The 19,873-nt window shown below is 36.1% G+C and overlaps 1 protein-coding gene across 2 annotated transcripts; it reads left to right on the top strand.

The window, feature by feature from the left end:
• The first annotated feature begins 298 nt into the window (after positions 1 to 298).
• LOC136218566 (protein transport protein SFT2) lies at positions 299 to 14,680 on the top strand. Of its 2 annotated transcripts, XM_066005530.1 has the most exons (5): positions 443 to 581; positions 1,124 to 1,217; positions 12,750 to 13,017; positions 13,153 to 13,257; positions 14,078 to 14,680. In XM_066005530.1, exons 2-5 carry the CDS (start codon positions 1,153 to 1,155, stop codon positions 14,186 to 14,188), a joined length of 549 nt encoding a protein of 182 aa, XP_065861602.1. In that variant the 5' UTR covers positions 443 to 581; positions 1,124 to 1,152; the 3' UTR covers positions 14,189 to 14,680. The 2 variants fall into 2 exon arrangements, with proteins under 2 accessions (XP_065861601.1, XP_065861602.1); XM_066005529.1 differs by lacking the exon at positions 1,124 to 1,217 and having other exon boundaries at positions 299 to 581.
• Positions 14,681 to 19,873: the final 5,193 nt, after the last annotated feature.

The following is a 19,873-nucleotide window of genomic DNA, read 5'->3' on the forward strand; positions in this document are numbered from 1 at the left end:
TTTTGTTTGAGTTGAACTCAAATATCACACATTAGAAAGAGAATAAGTAGAATCCCACGTATGTAACTGTTCGCTACAAGTTTATATTTTTATTTTTAACACTCATAAAATTAGTAAAATATATCTTTTCAACTGTAAAAGGTAAATAGGAGGAGTCTAATCAAACACTTAAAACTCTATCTTTTAAAATGAAAAGGCAAACAGAAGGTGAGAAGTGGTAAACAAACACCCCCTAAGTATCAAAATTATATTTGTCTAATAAAGCCAATATACGGAGGGAGGAGACATTGTCCCTACAATAAAAAACGGAGAGCACTCAAAGCTAAAAATTATCAAAAGATAATTTATCTGGAAAAGTTTTCACTAGAATAAAAGAAAATGCAGAAAATGGCACAGGGTTGGTTTTCGGGTGGCAGTAGCGAAGATCTGCCGCAAAAACCCTCGTCGTCCTCTCTATTGGCTGATTGGAACTCTTACGCAGCTTCGAGAGACGATGATGACAATTCCAGGTCGGGAATCGGGTTCGATCTGGAATCCGCTGTCCGCTCCGCAAACGAGACAGTTACTGGAACCTTCAGTGTGTAAGCATCTCTATCTTGAACTTCTATTCCCTGGTTTTGTGGGATTTACTCATTATGGCTATGTTTTGATTTTTTCCATCTCCAGTGAATTTTGATGATAGGTATGTAGCTGATAATGACTGTTTATGCTAGAATTATGGTGTTTGATTTTTACTGAGTGCTGTTAGATTGTGGATGCTTTGGCAGTTTGATAGTGGAATACGTAATTTTATGTTGTTTGAAATTGAAAAGACATGTAATTCATACCGACAGAAATTCATCTTTTAAGGGGATTGGGGAATTAAAAGGACAAAAAACTTAAATCAGTTCGTAGCTTTCACATTCTGATATTAATATGTATATAGAGAAGATTGTGTGTGAGCTAACTCAGTGTAGCGTGGCTATGATTATATGAACTCATTGTGTTAAGAAGTTGGTATCATCTCAAGAAAACGGACTACTGCAAAATGTTAGTTAGCTCTGATAAGCTTTCAACTCTGATTAAAATGTCTTCAAAAAAGAAAAAAGGCTGATTAGAACGTGTTCTCTCTCATGCTATGTAGGATGATAACCTCTGGCATGTGCTAGATTGATGCAATTTGAAAATACTGATCGAAATCAAACATGCTTGAACGAAGAGAATTTGTCGACTTTGAGGTATAATCAATAAGTAAATTCCCGTAGGAATGAGGAATTCTTCTAATCTGATTTATATATTCTTAGTAATGTCTGCAATTTTGGAATTACTTGTGTTAACTACTCCATCTGTTTAGCTTTCTTTTTTATGTATCTTTTAATTGAAATTCTTGATGTGATTCAATGGATTGTAATCATGGATAAATAAGCAATATATGATCCATTATAATAGATAGGGATGGAATGGAACATCTATATTTGCAATAATCCAGATGATAATTTATTGTGGGTTCCGTCGAATAGTCTAAAGAATATACTAGTTTACATATGGAGATGAGGATCTTTAGAGTTTTCTGCAGGGATATTAGAAAAAACCTTTCAGTTAAAGTATGTCCTTACCATGTAGGCTTTCCTTTGGGAAACCGCATCTAAGCTTATAGAGCCTTTCACCAATACAGATCATTTGACTTGAGATAGTCTTTGGTTTGGCATCTTGGCCTATAGCTTTATAGCATAAGCAAGTAGCTGTCATGGGCTTTTGAGGAGAGAGAAGATGGAAACCTCAGTCAGAGGTTGTAGAAGATAACCACAAGGGCTTTCAACATTTTTGGGCAAAATGTGATAACTCCAGTGGTATAACAGAACCTTGCATACATCATAGCTATTTTAATAAAGGGAAAATATCATCCTGTTTCTGTGGAGGAATTTTGGGAATATGGGAGTTCTCTTAATCGAGGGCGAGCCTTGGCGCAACGGTAAACGTTGTTGTCGTGTGACCAAGAGGTCACGGGTTCGAGTCTTAAGAGCGGCCTCTTGCCAAATAAATTGGCAGGGGAAGGCTTGCCCTCAGTACACCCTTGTGGTGGGACCCCTCCCCGGACCCTCGCTCAGCGGGGACGCGTAGTGCGACCGGGCCGCTTTTTTTTTTTTTTTTTTTTTATGGGAGTTCTCTTAATCCTACCATAGTTTCATGAGTTGTATCTGGTGGTTCTAGTAGTCAAACTAACTGCATGAAGCCCCATGTCAAGACAAGGAAACTGAGGCAACTTGGAAGCATCTTCTCAGTATATAGTTGCAACTGACTATAGCTGAATATCTGGAGGTGTTTGGTTGGATGGAAATAGGTACGAAATGGGAATGGGAATCAATATTGTTTGGTTAAACAAAACTAGCTAGGGAATAGCATTCCACCATTTATGGGAATCACCCATTCCCTACTCTCTCCTCATCAGTCAAATTCATTCCCTACTTTTTTTTTTCTTTAACTGCTCATATTTTTTGTTAGACGGTTAATTTTTTTTTTGGTAAGTGTTTAACAAATTTCCTTTTTCTTTTTTGTTTTGACCAAACTGATATTTCATATTTTAATATTTCTTAAAATCAATAAATTTGTAATTTACTTCCTTTCATATTTCTATATTACATTCCCCCATTTCTTAATAACAATTTCTTACTTGGTTATATTATATATATATATATATATATATTAGTTTTAGATTTTGTTATTATTATTATTTAAAAGAATATATTTAACAAGTTTGGTATTGATTCCAATTCCAGTCATTATAGAACCAAACGACATTATGAAAATCATATTCCATTTCCATATTAAACCAAACAAAAGAAATAAATAGTTATTCCCATTCCGATTCCATTGCATTCCGATTCCGGAGTTTTAACCAAATGGCCCCTAACTTCATTCTCATTGTAATCCTGCTACCATAGCACTTTATGCTGTGTGTATACTGTATCTAGATAATTGGTATGCCTTCTCTCGATGGTTCATTATCTTGCACTGTAGCTCAGTTAGCAGCTGAGGATCTTTTTTCAAATGTTTCATTTCATTAGTTATTCATGAGCATATGCAGATTTATACTTATATTACACAGTTCTGACATCAAGGGCCTTAGCAGTGATGTTAGAAGTGTCAGAGGCGCCCATGCCAGGATTAAGCACCTAACACCTCCACGGGCAAGGCGCCTTCTGTGAGGCGCTGGGGATAGGAAAGTCGAGATGTTGCTAATATTTGACCATTTTTAGATTTTCATGATGTTTTGAGAAGGAAACGTCAATACATGGAAAGACTTTGGAGAAGGAATTATATAATTTAAGGTAATAACATCAGAAATATTGATTTTTCAAAAAGATAAAAAGCATTCTAGTTTAAAAAAAAATTAAATATTCCAGAGAAGCGGAGCAATTGGAAGAGTTATATTTCACAATATTAATGGAAAAGGAACAGAAAAGAGCCGTTTCTCTCTTTAAGAAGAAAGAGAAGCAGGCTGCAAACGACATTTGTCAAGCAAACTACAAAAGGTTACTGCAGCTTTGTTAGAAACAAAAGTACAAGAAAAAAGCTTTATAAGCAGAAAAGAGAAGATTGATTGAGAAAGTGTTCTACTTAGGGAAGAAGTTCAATTGTTCAAAGCAACAAGATTATTTATTTTTATAAAACTTCAATGTTGTTTTTATATATGTTCTTTTATCCTTCTTTTTAACATAGCGCCTCATGTTGCTCGGGCTGCGTAGGGCCTTGGGCAATTTGAGTTTTCATCACCTTAAGGCGGCTAGTGCTTAACAACACTAGGCATGAGTACCGAGCTGCATAAATTGAAATTTTCAGCTGCGTTATTACCAATTCAATTTTTGGCTAAAAGATGTTTAATTTACCTAGAGAACTTGTCTAACAATTCTGGTTGAGCTAATAATGGTTTTATCTTAACTTCTTAATCAGCACAGCTTGGCTAACAAACAAGTTTTAGTTTATTAAAGAGTTATTGAAATTCTCTAATATGAAATTTCAAAACAAAAAAAGAAATTCTCTAATATGCTCACTAGGTTATGCGGAGGAATTTCCTAGTTGTTTTATTCTGTAATCACAAATCAGTCCTCCAAGCGCCTCTTGGTATTTCCTGTAGTGAAGGGAACTCCTATGTTGTGTGGACACTTCTTTTTAGTAGCGTTTCTGCATTTTGTCTGTCTCTTTTTGTTTGAAGGCTATTTTATTAAGGTTATGTTTTAGAAATAATGTTTCCGATGTCTGTTTCTGTGTCCATGCAACATAGAAGGGAAAAATAAACTCTATAATGTTATCTTTTCAAGTGTGCATTTCAAATCATTTTACTCTATCATGCTTGGTAATGTCGTGTGGTTCGTTTGTTAAATTGTTATTGTAATAATGTATGGTATGGGTCTTGTAGGTAGGGTTGGGCATGGTTCAGTTAACCGGTCCTTTAAGTAATTATATAAACCGAACCGAAATGATCGGGTTTTTAACCATTAAAACCGAAACCGGTCCATACATACCGGTTAACCATATGAACGGTTAACCAATAATTTCGGTTAGGTTTTTAACCATTTCTCAACGGTTAACCATAATCAATGGTTAACCATAATCAATGGTTAACCATAATTTTTATCCAAATTTAAATATTTAAATAACATTAATTTACACATAATTTTAAATATCCAAACAAATTATAAACTAATAAAACTCATATCAAAACTAATTAGCTCCTTATAGAAGTAATTATATAGCATTTAACATGAATTAAGTATGCTACTTTTGTTGCTTTATATTGAAGAGAAGTGGTGGAGCAACAGTCCCTAAATAATTGAAAAGCATGATTCGAAATATCAAAACTCAGTCCTAAAATTAAAGATACAGTGAGGTGGATGAACTCAAAATAAATAAACTCTCAAATTATCAACAAGGATAGTGGATGAATTCAAAATAGAAGTTGATTCTAGGGTTTGTTCAAGCTTAGTGAGGTGGTGTGAGAAGGAAAGGGAGGAGAAGAGAGAGAGAGCCAGGTTGGATCAAGAGACCAAACAGAGAATACAGTGTTGATATCAAACGAAGAATGCTCAAGAGATCAAACGGGCCGTCATCATCTTATCGTGCTTGGAATTGACGCTACCGCTGCCAGTGTTGGCCGTCATCTAATGGAATGGACTGGAATCAAGAGAGTGAGGAGGTGGCTGGATTAGACTGCTAGGCGGTGCAAAAGGAAGAGGAAATGGATGGAGCAAAAGAAAGCAGATAAAGAAAATGGGCGAAATGGGGTGGGTGGCTGTTGAAGAATGATTTAGGAATTTAGGGTTTCAACTATTTATTCGTAAAAAATAATTTTAATTTAAGATATATAATAATTTAACGGTTCGGTTAACCGAAACCGTCGGTTTTTATATATTCAAAACCGAAACTGAGCAGATAAAGGAAATGGGCGAAATGGGGTGGGTGGCTGTTGAAGAATGATTTAGGAATTTAGGGTTTCAACTATTTATTCGTAAAAAAATAATTTTAATTTAATATATATAATATATATAATAATTTAACGGTTCGGTTAACCGAAACCGTCGGTTTTTATATATTCAAAACCGAAACTGAAAACTGAAAAAGTCAATTTACATAAACCTAAACTGTAACCATCGGTTTGGTTTTTCGGTTTTCTGTTCGGGTAATGGTTTCACCGGTTTTTTTGCCCACCCCTACTTGTAGGTATGGGTCTTGTAGGTATGAGTTTGCTAGGTACGAGTCTCCTCTCCTTCTATGTATATATATGTGTTTATTTGTAAAAAGTTAAAATATATCAATCTAGTATCTTAGTCTACATGGTATTCCATGGATTCCTCTCTATTTCCATGGTCCGTGACATGGTATCATTGCCAGTTTGACCAAGTGGTCTAGGGTACGATTCCTGGCAGCCCCATTTGTTGATTTAATTGTAGGACATGGTTATATAGGCCTCTATTGTGCACGCTTAAAGCCTAGTGGGCATTCGCATGTGGGGGTGTGTCAGATCTTAATATGAAGTGGACGTTTTGGCTTCTGTTTTAGGTTTCTGGATTGAGATTCCAGAATTTATTTTCTGGCAGAATTTCTGGGTTTGTATTTTTGGGCTGTTTCTTTCAGCATTACTGTCTGCCTTGTGAGCTGACTGTTTGGACCTAGTGTTCGAAAGTCTCACTTAGTCTCACCGCCCCTCCCACGAGCTTCCTCTTCCGTCGACCGTCCGATCTGCAAATTCTGGTAACAATTCTTTGTTACGACCTAATTTCTGAATTGATAGAATTTTAGAGGGAGAGAGGAGAGAGATGGAAGAAGAGAGAATTTAGAAGATAGGAGTTGTACTGATTCATTAATTTCTTGAAAAGTACAGGGAATGACCTTTATATAGCAACCAAAAGAGTTGAGGTCAGTAACAATACGCTAATACAAAAACAATTATATTCCTTTTCTCTTATTTTTCCTTTGATACGTAACAATACTCTCTCCTTTAGAACATTCTTGTCCCCAAGAATGATAAAACTCAAGAAACTGAGTGCAGATAGTGGATTCATCCTCCCACGTGGCATCCACTATAGAAAACCTAGACCAAAGAATTAGTAGCTGTGGAACTGAAGTTGCACCAACTATAGCGTTCCTAGTGTTTAAGACCTTAGTAGGCGGAATATCCCACTCAATATCCGAAATCGGAGGCAGAGTAGTAAAAGTAGGAATTGTAGGGTCCAAACGCTTCCTTAAGAGAGACATGGAAAACAGGATGAATTTTGCTGTTTGGGGACAATTGCACTTTATAAGCAATGGAACCAATGCGTTCCAATACCAAAAAGGGACCACAGTATTTAGCTGAAAGTTTAAGTGAGGTTCTTAGAGCAAGTGTAGTTTGCGATAAGGATGAAGCTTAAGAAAAACCATATCTCCCACATTGAACTCCCTGTCAGTCCTCTTCTTATCAGCAATTTGCTTCATGCGATTCTGAGAAGTCAAACATTCCTTAAGGAAGGAACTCATATATTCCCTAGCTTGAAGAAAATCTTCAACAACAGCAACAAGGGAATTGGTATTAGGAACCACCGGAAGTTGAGGCACACTGCCATACAAGGCTTGATGAGGACTCATCTTGATAGAACTGTGATAACTGGAATTATACCAGTACTCAGCAAGGCTTAACCAACTATGCCATTTCTTAGGAGTAATAAAACACATACTGGGAAGATAATGCTCAAGGCATTGATTCAAACGTTCCGCCTGGCCATCAGTTTGAGGATGGTAAACACTGCTAAACTTGAGCTGAATTCCCAGCAGTTTCATAAGTTCTTTCCAAAAGGCACCTGTGGAAACCTTATCCCGATCAGAAACTATGGAATTAGGCATTCCATGTAGCTTGAAGACATAATCCAGGAAAGCTTTTGCAACAATAGCGACACTGAAAGGATGATTGAGAGGAATAAAATGACCAGACTTAGTAAATCTGTCCATCGCCACCAAAATTGTGTCAAAACCTCCATACTTTGGTAACTTCTCCACAAAGTCCATTGAAATATCTTGCCAAGCCCCTTGAGGAATAGATAAAGGCTGGAGAAGGCCTGGATAGGCTGAATGGTCTGGTTTGCACCTCAAACAAGTATCACAAGCAGCCACAAAAAGAGTGACATCCACTTTCATCTTAAGCCACTAAAAATGTTGTTGTAGTCTAGTAAAAGTTCCCTTAACACCCGTATGTCCACCAATAGAAGAACTATGACACATAGTTACAAGCCTTGTTCTGAGGTCTGTACTAGTGCCAATATAAAGCCGCTGTTTGAAGCGTAGTATACCTTGTTGCAGAGTATATCTTGAATCACTAGTAGGTTGAATGGAAAGCTGTTGTATGAGAGCAGCAACTACTGTATCTCCTGCATAAGAAAGAGTAACCTCTTCCAACCAAGTAGGAATGACCACTGACATAGCTTTAAGCTCCATAGAATCTTCCATTTGCCTTGATAAAGCATCAACCACTCTATTTTCTATACCCTTCTTATACTGAATAGTATATTCAAGGCCAAGTAACTTAGAAATGCCCTTATGTTGCAAATAGGTGTGAAGCTTCTGTTCTAATAAATGCTTAATACTTTCTGTTTCACCCATATTTTAATTTAGGCCAATTTCGTAATTAATCTACTTAATTTGGCCCAAATTAAAATAATTGATGGAGTTTGGGGGCAATTAGGTAATTTAATTTGGCTTGGATTTGGTATTATTTTGCCAATTGTATCTTTTTTGTCAAAATGTGTAAGAAATTAGAAGTATTGGGCCGATTTGGTAATTTACCAATTATTCTGGCTGAATTGGGTAATTAACCCATTAAATACATGATGGAGCTGTACAAATTCGTGGAAGTTGGGAAATTGGGAAGTGGAGATAGTGGGCAGGTAGTGGAGCTGAAACATGGGTTAGTGGGGGAAAGCAGTTATGGAACTTTCTTGCTGAGCAGTTACAGAACTTTCTCACTAAAACGTGGAACTTACTTGCTGAAACGTGGAACTTACTTGATGAAACGTGGAACTTTCTTGATGAGCAGTTTCCAACATATTTTTTACAACAGAAAAGTATAATTCAGCAGCAAAAAAACAGTTAGTGGATGAGAGCAGTTACGAAACTTATTGGAATTTTCTCACTAAAACGTGGAACTTACTTGATGGACAGTTACCTACTTATATTTACAGTATAAATACAAGTTTTGGCAGCAGGGAGATGGATCCAACTCAGTCAAAAATCAACAAAACTCAACAATGACTCAAAAGTCTTAGCAAAATCTCTACAACAATCCCGTCAATCTCTTTCAATTTCAATTGCTTTAGTTATATAAACTTTCTTGCAATTTTAAATTTCAAGTTCTTCCAATTCAATTCCTATATCTGTAATCCTTTCAATTTCAGAATCTCAATTCCAATTATTCAAGCATTCATTTTTATTCTCAATTTCAATTTCGGCATCGTTTCCTTCAGTTAATCTCGATATCCGTAGATATAATTGACGAACTTTAGACTCTTTTATGTCCTTTAAGTCTTTTACACAATCTTTTGATCTAGAAGTTAGATTTCCAATTTTTGTAAGTTTTCCATAAACTTTTTGGCACGCTCGGCACAATCCAATTCACACAAAAAAGGCGTTCAACACTTCCATAATCAGTTTTGATGATGAAGTGCCCTCCAAATAATGCCTCCATATAGTACAGGCATGTAATATGGCCACCAACTCTCTCTCATATGCTGACAATGACTGATTCCTGGGCCTGAGGCTGTTAGATAAGAAACAAATACGTCTGCCACCTTGCATAAGAACAACACCAATGCCTGAACCACTAGTATCACACTCCAAAATGAAAGACCGAGAAAAATCTGCATAGCCAAAACTGGTGCCTGTGTCATAACCTGCTTAAATTGTAAAAATGCAGCCTGAGCTTCATTATTCCAGCAGAACTTGTCTTTCTTCAATAGTTCATTAAGAGGCTTACTAAAAAGTCCATAACCTTTGATGAAACCGCATGTAATAGCCTGTTAACCCAAGAAATCCCTTTAACCCTTTCAAGGTAGAAGGAATAGGCCAATTAAGCATAGCTGCAATCTTGCTAGGATCTGTAGCCACACTCGCAGAAGAAATAACATGACCTAAGTAAGTGACAGAAGAAACAACAATGTCACACTTGGATCCCTTAGCATACAATTGATGTGTAGATATTGATGTGTAGATAAAGTCTGAAAGACGAATTCCAGATGTTGTAGATTACTAATCTCAAAATCACTGTAGATAAGGATGTCATCAAAAAACGCAAGCACAAACCTTCTAAGAGGGCATTTGTCAGCCCAAATGGCATTACCAGAAACTCGTAGTGTCTAGAGTGAGTTCTAAATGCAGTGTTTGGAATATCAATCTCCTTCATTCGTATGTGGTGATAACCAAACCTGAGATCAAGTTTAGTAAAAACTTTACCGTCATCTTATTTAATTCCCTAAAATCAACACAAAAACGCCAAGTTCCCTCCTTCTTAACTAACAGAACAGGTGAGGCATAGGGACTGGTGCTAGGCTGTATGATTCCATTGTCTAGCATTTCAGCTTCTAACTTCTCTATTTCATTCTTCTGATGAAAAGAATATCTATATGGCCTCACATTAACATGTTCATCTGTTTTAAGAGGAATGACATGATCATGACTTCTCTTAGGAGGTAAGGTGGTAGGAGGGACAAAGATGTGTTGATATTTGGTTAATAAGGGAAGATAAGCAGGTGGTGCTTTAGATACATGTTCAGGAATTGTGGTTGGTTGTTCTAAGGACTGTTCCTGGACAGATATAAGAAACAGAGTCGAGGAAACTCCTCTCCATCCCTTAGAAATTATTTTATTCATAGACTTAAGGGTAATTAGCTTCAATTTCACTTCCTTATCCTCCATTCCCTTAAGTTCAATAGCTTTTCCCGCCTCATGCACTACTAACCTGTTCTTATCAAAATCAAAAGTATCAGGCTATGAAGCACGGACACGGGTGCGGACACGGCAAACGGCATTTTTAGAAAATATGAGACACGGGTGCGGCGGGGACACGGCAAATTTTATATAATTAATTATATATATATTAGATATAAAAATATATAAAAAACATGCTAAATCACAAATGAGATTATAATTTAGGATTTTTGATAAATTGCATAATTGATCCTTAAATTTTATAAAAAAATTTTAAAAAAACCCTAATTTTTAACTTTTTTTTTACCCCAGCCGTGTCCCCAGCCGTGTCCCCCCGTGTCCCGCCGTGTCCCGCCGTGTCCCCATCCGTGTCCCATTTTCCGGCCGTGTCCCGCCGTGTCCCCGCCGAGTCCCCGAGTCCGGCGAGTCCGACTCGGCCACGGCGACCCCGGGGAAGAGTCCGTGCTTCATAGGTATCAGGAGTATGCATTCTCATCCAATCAGCTCCTAAAATCATATCATAGTCTCCCAACTCTAAAACTCTGAAATTAAAAGCAAACCTGGTTTGATTCATGGACCAGGCACAATCATTGCACTTAGATCTGAATTGGCCTTTTCTGCATAATTCCCTTCAACTTAAGAGTGCCACTAGTGACTCCCCTTTCCAGAGCATGAATTGACAACGATATGTGGATGAGAATCATGTTGTTTTTGGTTATAAGGATTGGTAGATGGTTTAGTAGTGGGAGAATTCCATGGTTTAGTGATTAAAGGAGAACGAAAAGTAGGCTTAGGTTTAATAGCTTCTAACATAGCATTAAACTGATACTCCTGGAACTTAGCTTGTTTAATAGCAGTAAAAAGATCATCAGGTTGAAAAGATCTTACTGCAGAACGTAATTCTGGCTTAAGTCCAACAATGAAACTGTTTCTGTAAAACGCATCATTGATCGTTGGATATAACTTCTCCAATCGAAGCTTAACTTCTTCGAATTTATCTTGAAAGGTGTCTACAGATGTAGTTTGCCTGAGTTGTGTTAACTGCTCCACCGCATCTTGAATTGTAGTATCAGGAATTGTTTCGCCAATTCCTCTACAAATCCAGGCCAAGTAATCCTGGAATTCAGAGGACTCCAATTACGGAACCATTTCTCGGCTCTACTTTGCATAAACAAGCCGGCAAGATCTACCTTCCGATCCTCCTACACTTCGAAAATCTGGAAGTATTTTTCACATTTGCTAATCCAAACTTCAACTTCTGATCCATTGAACGACGGAAATTCACACTTCGGTAGCACTTTGTTGAAATAAGCAGGTTTAGAATTATTCTGATCGGAATTTTGAAAATTGACGGGGAGCGCTACCGAGAATTCCTTTACCAAAATTGGATGTAGAAGCATGAGTTTGAGAAGGAGAAGGTATGGTTTCAAGATTCGGTTGAACGATTTTGGTTAAAGTAGCGAGAGAGTTCTGGAAAAGTTCCTCCAAAGCCTTATGAGAGTTGATCTGATCTTGATGGATCATCGCGCATTAGAATCTCTGTTCTCGCTTGCTAAGCCAACCGAATGTCACAGAGTCGAGCCTGTAAGTTCTCCAGTTTCTCCGCCTTCGCTTCCGACTTCTCCAAGGATTTAGTTGTTAATTCCTTGAGTTGAGTTTCCAATTGATCCATTGCCGCCATTGCCTGTATAGTTGTTGCTCTGCTTTTCTGGCATTGTTTGTTAACCATTCACGACCAGAGGATTTTGAATCTCTGATACCAAATGTTACGACCTAATTTCTGAATTGATAGAATTTTAGAGGGAGAGAGGAGAGAGATAGAAGAAGAGAGAATTTAGAAGATAGGAATTGTACTGATTCATTAATATCTTGAAAAGTACAGGGAATGACCTTTATATAGCAACCAAAAGAGTTGAGATCAGTAACAATACGCTAATACAAAAACAATTAATTTCCTTTTCCCTTATTTTTCCTTTGATATGTAACAATCTCCAAACGCGTGGCAGTGCGGTTTCCGGCGACTTTTAGGCACTAATTGTAAAGCTCAAAAGAGTGACTCAAACTGAAATTTTGTTGAGAAAGGCTTAGATTTTTTGTTTATTAGGCTTGATTCTGGGGGGTCAATTGGCTAAAATTGATAGAAAGTGAAAATTCTAGGCAGTAATTGTAGAACTCAAAGAGTGACTCAAACTGAAATTTTGTTGAAAAGGCTTAGATGTTGTTAATTAGGCTTGATTCTGAAAATGGTGACTTAGTATGTTTAAAAGCAAGGTAAGTAAATCTATTAATTAATGGTGCTTCTGTTTGCTGCATCTGTCCAGGGTCTCTAAAGGAGTGAGAGATATTCCTGGGAATCTTCAGTCTGCCACCAGTAACATTCCTTCTGGGAAAGCTTTAATGTACTTTGGGTTGTTTCTGGCTGCTGGAGTATTTTTCGTTTTCATTGCATTTGCTATGTTCCTGCCAGTCATAGTACTGATGCCCCAGAAATTTGCAATCTGTTTCACTCTTGGATGCATCTTTATTATTTCATCATTTGTGGCACTGAAGGGTCCAAAGAATCAAATTGATCACATGATATCAAAAGAGGTATCTATTAGATCGATGTTGAATACACTTTCCTCCTGAATAGATTCGTGATATGTTCTCTGACCTGATCAAATAATTGTAATTATGCACATCTGATGCTTAATTTTCTATTCATGTTTCAATAATCTTTTCCAGCGACTTCCTTTTACACTGGGATTCATAGGCAGTATGGTAGGTACCATATATGTTTCCATGGTGCTCCACAGCTACGTTCTTTCTGTGCTATTCTCTGTAATACAGGTATTGGATTTACTCCTTTATGCTGATTTTAGTTCATTCCTTTTTCTTTTTTTTCCTTCTTCTCATCTTCCCAATTTTTTGTGGGTTGGGTGGGGATGTTCCAGTTGCTGTTCTTGCATTTCTTTATTTATCCATCACTTTATGGGGTTAAAAAGCCCCCATAGTCCTTGAACTTTAAGTAATGTTTCACCAAGATCCAAAAACTTTAATATGCTACACCTAGAACCATGACACTTCATCTTGTTTTTCTCTTTTTTCCAGAAACATCCTTTGCTATTGCGGGCTACTGTCTTTTATGGTACTGCTTATGTGGTATTCTAGTTTGCATTATAAAACTCCATGTCACCACAATTTCTTACCCTATTTTGTATCGTTTACTTCAATTAAATAATAGAAAATGGAGATTCATATATATATATATATATATATAAAATTGGTATGTAGTGATGTGTTAGTCGATTTATAGCTTCATTATGTAGGTTAGAACGCCCCATAAGCACTCCATTCAGAATTTGTGATTGCCGGAAAGGATTTTTTTATAAAATTGGAATTGAAGTGCTATAGTTTTAGACTTAGTGGCATAATAAGTTAAAGGTTTGGAAGCTTGGTGAAAAAAGATTAGGGACTTCCAGTGCTTGGAAGCTTGGTGAACGTCCCACATTAATGCAATCGATAAAACTTGCACTGGTTCTCCATATGAAAAGAAAGCATCACCCTCTCTCTTTTGTATGAACTTGTACAAGCCATGAATATTTGTAAAAGAAAAAGGATAAAACCAAGCTATTTGATGATGAATTGTATGTTTGGATGGAAACTGTAGGTTCTTTCACTGGCATATTATGCTATTTCCTACTTTCCTGGTGGCTCAGCTGGGATGAAATTTCTGTCGGCTTCCCTTGTCTCGTCAATCACGAGATGTTTTGGAAGGTGAAGTTACCATCTGTTTATTGCCGTCTTGTAAATACTCTCTTCCCCCCTCCGTTTTTGTTGATTTTGATTCTTTCAATTGTTAATGTGATTAATCATAGTTGTAGGTTTGAATGATATATAATTAATGGGGGAAATTACTGAATACAGACATGTTAATAAAATGGCTGCCTAGAAGGAAAACGAAAATTTACAAATGGAGCATTTCTAAGCCTCTCAACTTGTTTTATTGAAGCACTCAAACAGTTAGAAGGTTCTGAATTCATATCTAAATAATTGCTCTAGTTTTCAATGAAAGAAAATTGAACAAGTTGGGAGGCTTGAAGATGCTTTCTTTGGAGAAACTGTCTCTAATTTATCCAAATCTTAATATAGGACACGGAAGTTAGACTAATTATGCAGTTATTTAGTTATTTGCTTGTACGGTGTTAAAAAATTCAGTTTATGTTTTATTATTATTAAATAAAATAAAATGGTGGGATTCCTTTTTCTATAATTTTATTTAGAAATTAAGAAATTATTATTGTTGTAAAAAAGATATGGAACTTGTATTTTTTCTCCAGATATATCTTTTTTGATTAATTATAAATAGATTATAATCCTAAAGGCATCTTATTTTAGATGAGAGTGAATTATTTTTGTTATTAAGCACGAAAAGTTTTGGTGAATCCTGGATTGCAAACAAAAACAGTCTTAGTCTTGTGCATGACCAAAAGTAGAAGTAGAAGTAGAAGGAGACCCCACACCATTTACATTTAGATTTAGGTGCTTTATTTGACAACATCAGTCCAAGTTCCATTCCTGAAAAACTATGCTTCTTTTTGTCACCCAGAACAACAGTCCAGGACACTCAGTTTTATAGAGAAAACTTGTACTACGCCTTTTCTTTTCTATTATTAATTTCTCTAACCACTGTGACTGACTGGAAGAATTAATATTACACATGAACACTTGTCAACTCCCAATTAATGAGTTGCAAATGATCATCATTTTCTCGCACAACAATCAACTTTTGCAGCTCCACAGACTCCAAACTACATGGAAAGTCTTTTGATGACATTGTGGCCACATAAAGCCTTGAAATTTTGATCCTGTCCGAATTGGGTCATAGAACATTCTCAAGCTATGTAATGTTCCAACACAACAAGCAAGTTATGCCCTGCAGAAGTTTTGGTCATTTAATCCGTGTTCAAAAGTTCGACTTTTGATTGGAGCTAGTCACTACTCCAATACTTACTAGACATGTGCTACTCAATAAGAGCGTTCTAGTAGTCATTATTTGGAGTTATATCGAGCTTCAACTAGAATATTGATTTTTTTTATAGACTTAAAATTGATCAATTGATCAATTGATCATTCGTATTCGTATCATTACATAGTAATATATGAGTCCAACTAGACTGACCATGCTTTGATTTCGACCCCACATAGAAAATCTATGGCCCAAACCGTTAATGTGGTTATAACACCTCTATAGACCTTTTTACTCCTAAAACATATGTTAATAGAGTCCTTCGGCCATTTCCAACTGTGTTCTCCATTTAGCCTACTCTATCTTCATTTTTCTCTACTCTATCTTTAAATATAGAGTTGCTACAGTAACAGTTCTCCAACCATCTACTCTATTTTACCAACTCTTTAAAACTTTTATTATTATTATATTCATTTTTCACATAACAATTGTTTTTAAATAAACATAACATTTATATTCTTTATATTATTAATCAAAATATATCAATTTATTAATTTTTATCATATTTTATAATTAAATGATAATTATTAAAGTCAATATTTAAATGTACAACACAATAAAAAATCAAATAACACTACAATTAGAAATTAAATAATATGAATACGTCTAAAAAATAATACATAAATAATAAATATACATGTATAAAAAATAAATATACATGAAATTAATATTTAAAATAAGAACAAATATTATATAAAATAAATATTATATAAAACTAATATATATAAAACAAAACATTAATAAATGAATTAAGATTATTAAAAAAAAAAATTAAAATATTGTTATCTTTGCTTGCGGTAAAGATGCCGCAAGCTTGTTGATTCTGCATATATGCAGAACCAACATGCTTGCGGCATCTTTGCCGCAAGCAAATCCAGCTCCATTGGAGCTGGATTTTCCAAGGGCTCTCTAAAAATAGAGAGCCCTTGGAGATGGCCATCTCACCCATTTGAGGGAGGACAGATGAAGGAATATTTAGATGTATTTATGATTAATTGGGTTTCACAAGTTCAAATTTCAAGTTTATTTGGCAAGTTTATAGTTGGAATAATTAAAATGAACTTAGAGAATTTTTCTAGGATTCTTTATAATTAATTTTCTGTATTGATTTCTCCCCATAAGAGGGACTAATTTTGTGTTTTCAATATGTAAAATCCAAATTTCTCAGAGGAAAAGATCCTGAAGGCTTTAATGGAGAAACTTAATGGATTTTTCTAACCTCCAAGGGACGAGTAATGAATCCGGATCTAATCAATAGGTAAATCAACAGATTTAGGTTTACCTATTGTAGCGCAGATCCGTTGAATAGCAGCAGAAGTAATTGATATTGATTCCGTATCACCGATCTAGGAGGTTACCATATCAAAGGAATAATCACCATTGATTCAAGAAATTAAGAACGAAACTCAAAGACGAGAGAGAGAGAGAGAGAGTCCATTTTCTATTATGTTGTCTTAACTTGTGTTAAAGATTTAGCCTCCCTAGCTATCTATTTGTAGCTAGGTTAAACCGTAACCCTAATCCTAATCAGACTAGGTTATGGTGAGCCATAAATGGATTAGTAAATGTGCTAAAGTCCATTTATTCCATTTATCCTTACATCTCCCATCCGCACGTAACGGAAACATATTCCATCACTTTGTCTTGTTCATACTCGCAAATAGTTCGTGCGATCGCCATACAATCGAGAACCCAAACGCTGTATACCCGTTGGAGATATACAACCTCTCGAATTACCTGTGTAATTAAGAAATGATATGCTTTATCTTAGACTTTATATCACATCCACTATAATTGTCATTAACTTAATAGTTCATCTATATTCACAAGCGTCCACATATGCACAACTATCCCGATTTGTGAGGACTACTAGATGTGAACTTGATAAAGTCTTTCCCTCTTACTACGTTCCTTCCATAATAATTCATTTTACTTGCCCGGTTGCCCCTGTCCGAGCTGAATTAGTACCTAGCTCTTGAGGGCATTCTTCCAAAGTAACCAAAATGAATTACACTTCTTGAACTAGTTAAGGGTATCAAGGACAATGCTTTGAGAAAAAACTTGTTTTTCACATAGAGAGTCTCACACTAGAAAAAAGTGAGATTGTCCTTTTTCCATTTCTTGGTCACAAAAAACACATGGTATGAAAAACATGTGCTATGGTGTTCTAATCCTTCCATCTGAAGAAAGCGCATGTCTATGCTTAAAACAACACCATACGAAGGTTTCAGTTTCCATGTGCCATACCATCTAACTTTAGTCTATCTCATTATAGGACTACCTTCGGCAATCTTAGACAGAAGATTCCATTCAATCAACTCTGATTGAAATCTGAGATTATAAATAATCGTTTATATACATATATTATCCACTCATATGTATATTTCTATCCTGCATGCTAATGAACCTAGATCCATTGTTATTGCAAGACGATGTCAATTATTGAGCAAGTTCTCGTTTACTCAAAAATTTGTCTCATCCTTATCTTTGTCACCACAATTAACAAAATGAGGGTAATCGCGCGTGTTAATGAGCTGCTACTCTATCTAACATGCTCAATTGCAAACATTAACATATAATATTTACATATACGTGTATTATAGGTGATTCAAAAAGACACTTTATTGAATTTGAAACACATGTCACAAAAGTTACATGTAGTAGAAATCTGTTTAGATCCTAAGTAATCCATGTGACTTAATGTTTCATAAAAACATCTCTTTTGATAGGGTTCGTTAGAGGAACAGCAACCATGTCATGAGCCGAAACATATTTCATATAGACTTCCTTGCGTGCAACTAATTCTCTAACAAAATGAAACTTAATCTCAATATGCTTTGCTTTACTATGAAATCTTTGACCATTAGAAAAAGCAATAGCAAATTGACTATCATTGCTGATTATTACTGGAGAGCTTGTTGTAACAATGTTTAGGTGATCTATGAATCTATTCAATCAAACGGCCTCCTGGGTTGCGGATGAGTAAGACACATACTTATTTGCATGGTGGATAAGGTTATACATGTCTGTTTCTTGTTACTCTAGGAAATTGTCCCATTTCCGAGTAAAAATATGTAGCCGGAAGTGGATTTTCTTTCATCCATATCTCCTATCCAGTCTGCATCTGAGTATCCTCTTTACAACAGACCAATGAGCTTGACCTAAGTTGGATTGATATCTGCTTACCATCCCAATAGCATGGCAGATATCAAGCCTAGTGCATAACATTGCATACATAAAGCTTCCAATAGCATTAACATAAGGGACATTTTTCATTTTCTGGATTTCTTGTTGTGTTTTGGGGCACATCTTTGAGCTCAGAACATGATCTTTGCTCATTGGGCTATCTATGGGTTTACAATCTTGCCTATTGAATTGCTCAAGAACTTTGTTGATGTAAGTCTCTTGAGACAAGGTCAACGGTTTCTTTGAGCGATCCCTTGTGATCTTGACTCCAAGGATATATGCAGCTTCTCTTATATCTTTCATCTTTAAAACTTGAATTTAACCAAGCTTTGGTTTGATTTACAAAAGTTATATCATTACCTGCAATTAGGATATCATCAACATATAATGATAGAATGATAAACTTATTTTCGGAGCGTTTGGTATAGACACAATGGTCTTCTTCAATTCGATTGAAGCCATTCGATGTCATCTCATCATGAAAACGAAGGTACTATTGTCTTGAAGACTGTTTGAGGCCATAGAACGATTTGATGAATTTGCAAACCTTTTGTTCGCAGCCTTCTCGAACGAAACCTACATGCTGTTGCATGTAAATTTCTTTTTCCAATTCTCCATTGAGAAGTGCATTCTTGACATCCATTTGATGTAGCTCCAGGTCCAACCCTGTCACTATTGCGAGTATGAGCCTTATGGAAGTAAATCTTACAATAGGAGAGAATGTCTCCTCAAAGTCTATTCCTTCTTGTTGTGTGTGGCCCTTGGCGACTAAGTGAGCCTTGTATCTTTCGATACTACCATCAACCTTTCGCTTAATCTTGAGAACCCATTTGTTCCCAATTGCCCTTCTACCATTGGACAAGTCAACCAATTTCCAAACATGGTTGACTCACATGGTGATAGACACCTTATACAAATTCATTAATGTTTAGCGAATGCATTTATGACTTTTGGTGATATGCATGTGACATATGCTAGGCACCAGGCAGAGGCATCAATATTATCTTTTAAACATTTAGTGATATCTACTTTGTCTGGTTCTGCTAACTCAGCCCCTATTTGGATTAGTTTGCCCTCAGTTAACCATACTGTTTCCAATGAGCCTACGAGCTCAGCTCTTTCTTTTTCCTTTTTTTTTCATCTTCTACCCGAGGCTTCATGTTCAAAGATGCCATGTATGTCTGGTGAGCTACCAACTGGTTTCCTTGTTCAAAGAGGCTTCAGTAATTGTTTGCCATGGCATCGATATTC

The sequence above is a fragment of the Euphorbia lathyris genome, chromosome 2 (assembly GCF_963576675.1).
Source record: "Euphorbia lathyris chromosome 2, ddEupLath1.1, whole genome shotgun sequence".
NCBI lineage: Eukaryota > Viridiplantae > Streptophyta > Magnoliopsida > Malpighiales > Euphorbiaceae > Euphorbia > Euphorbia lathyris.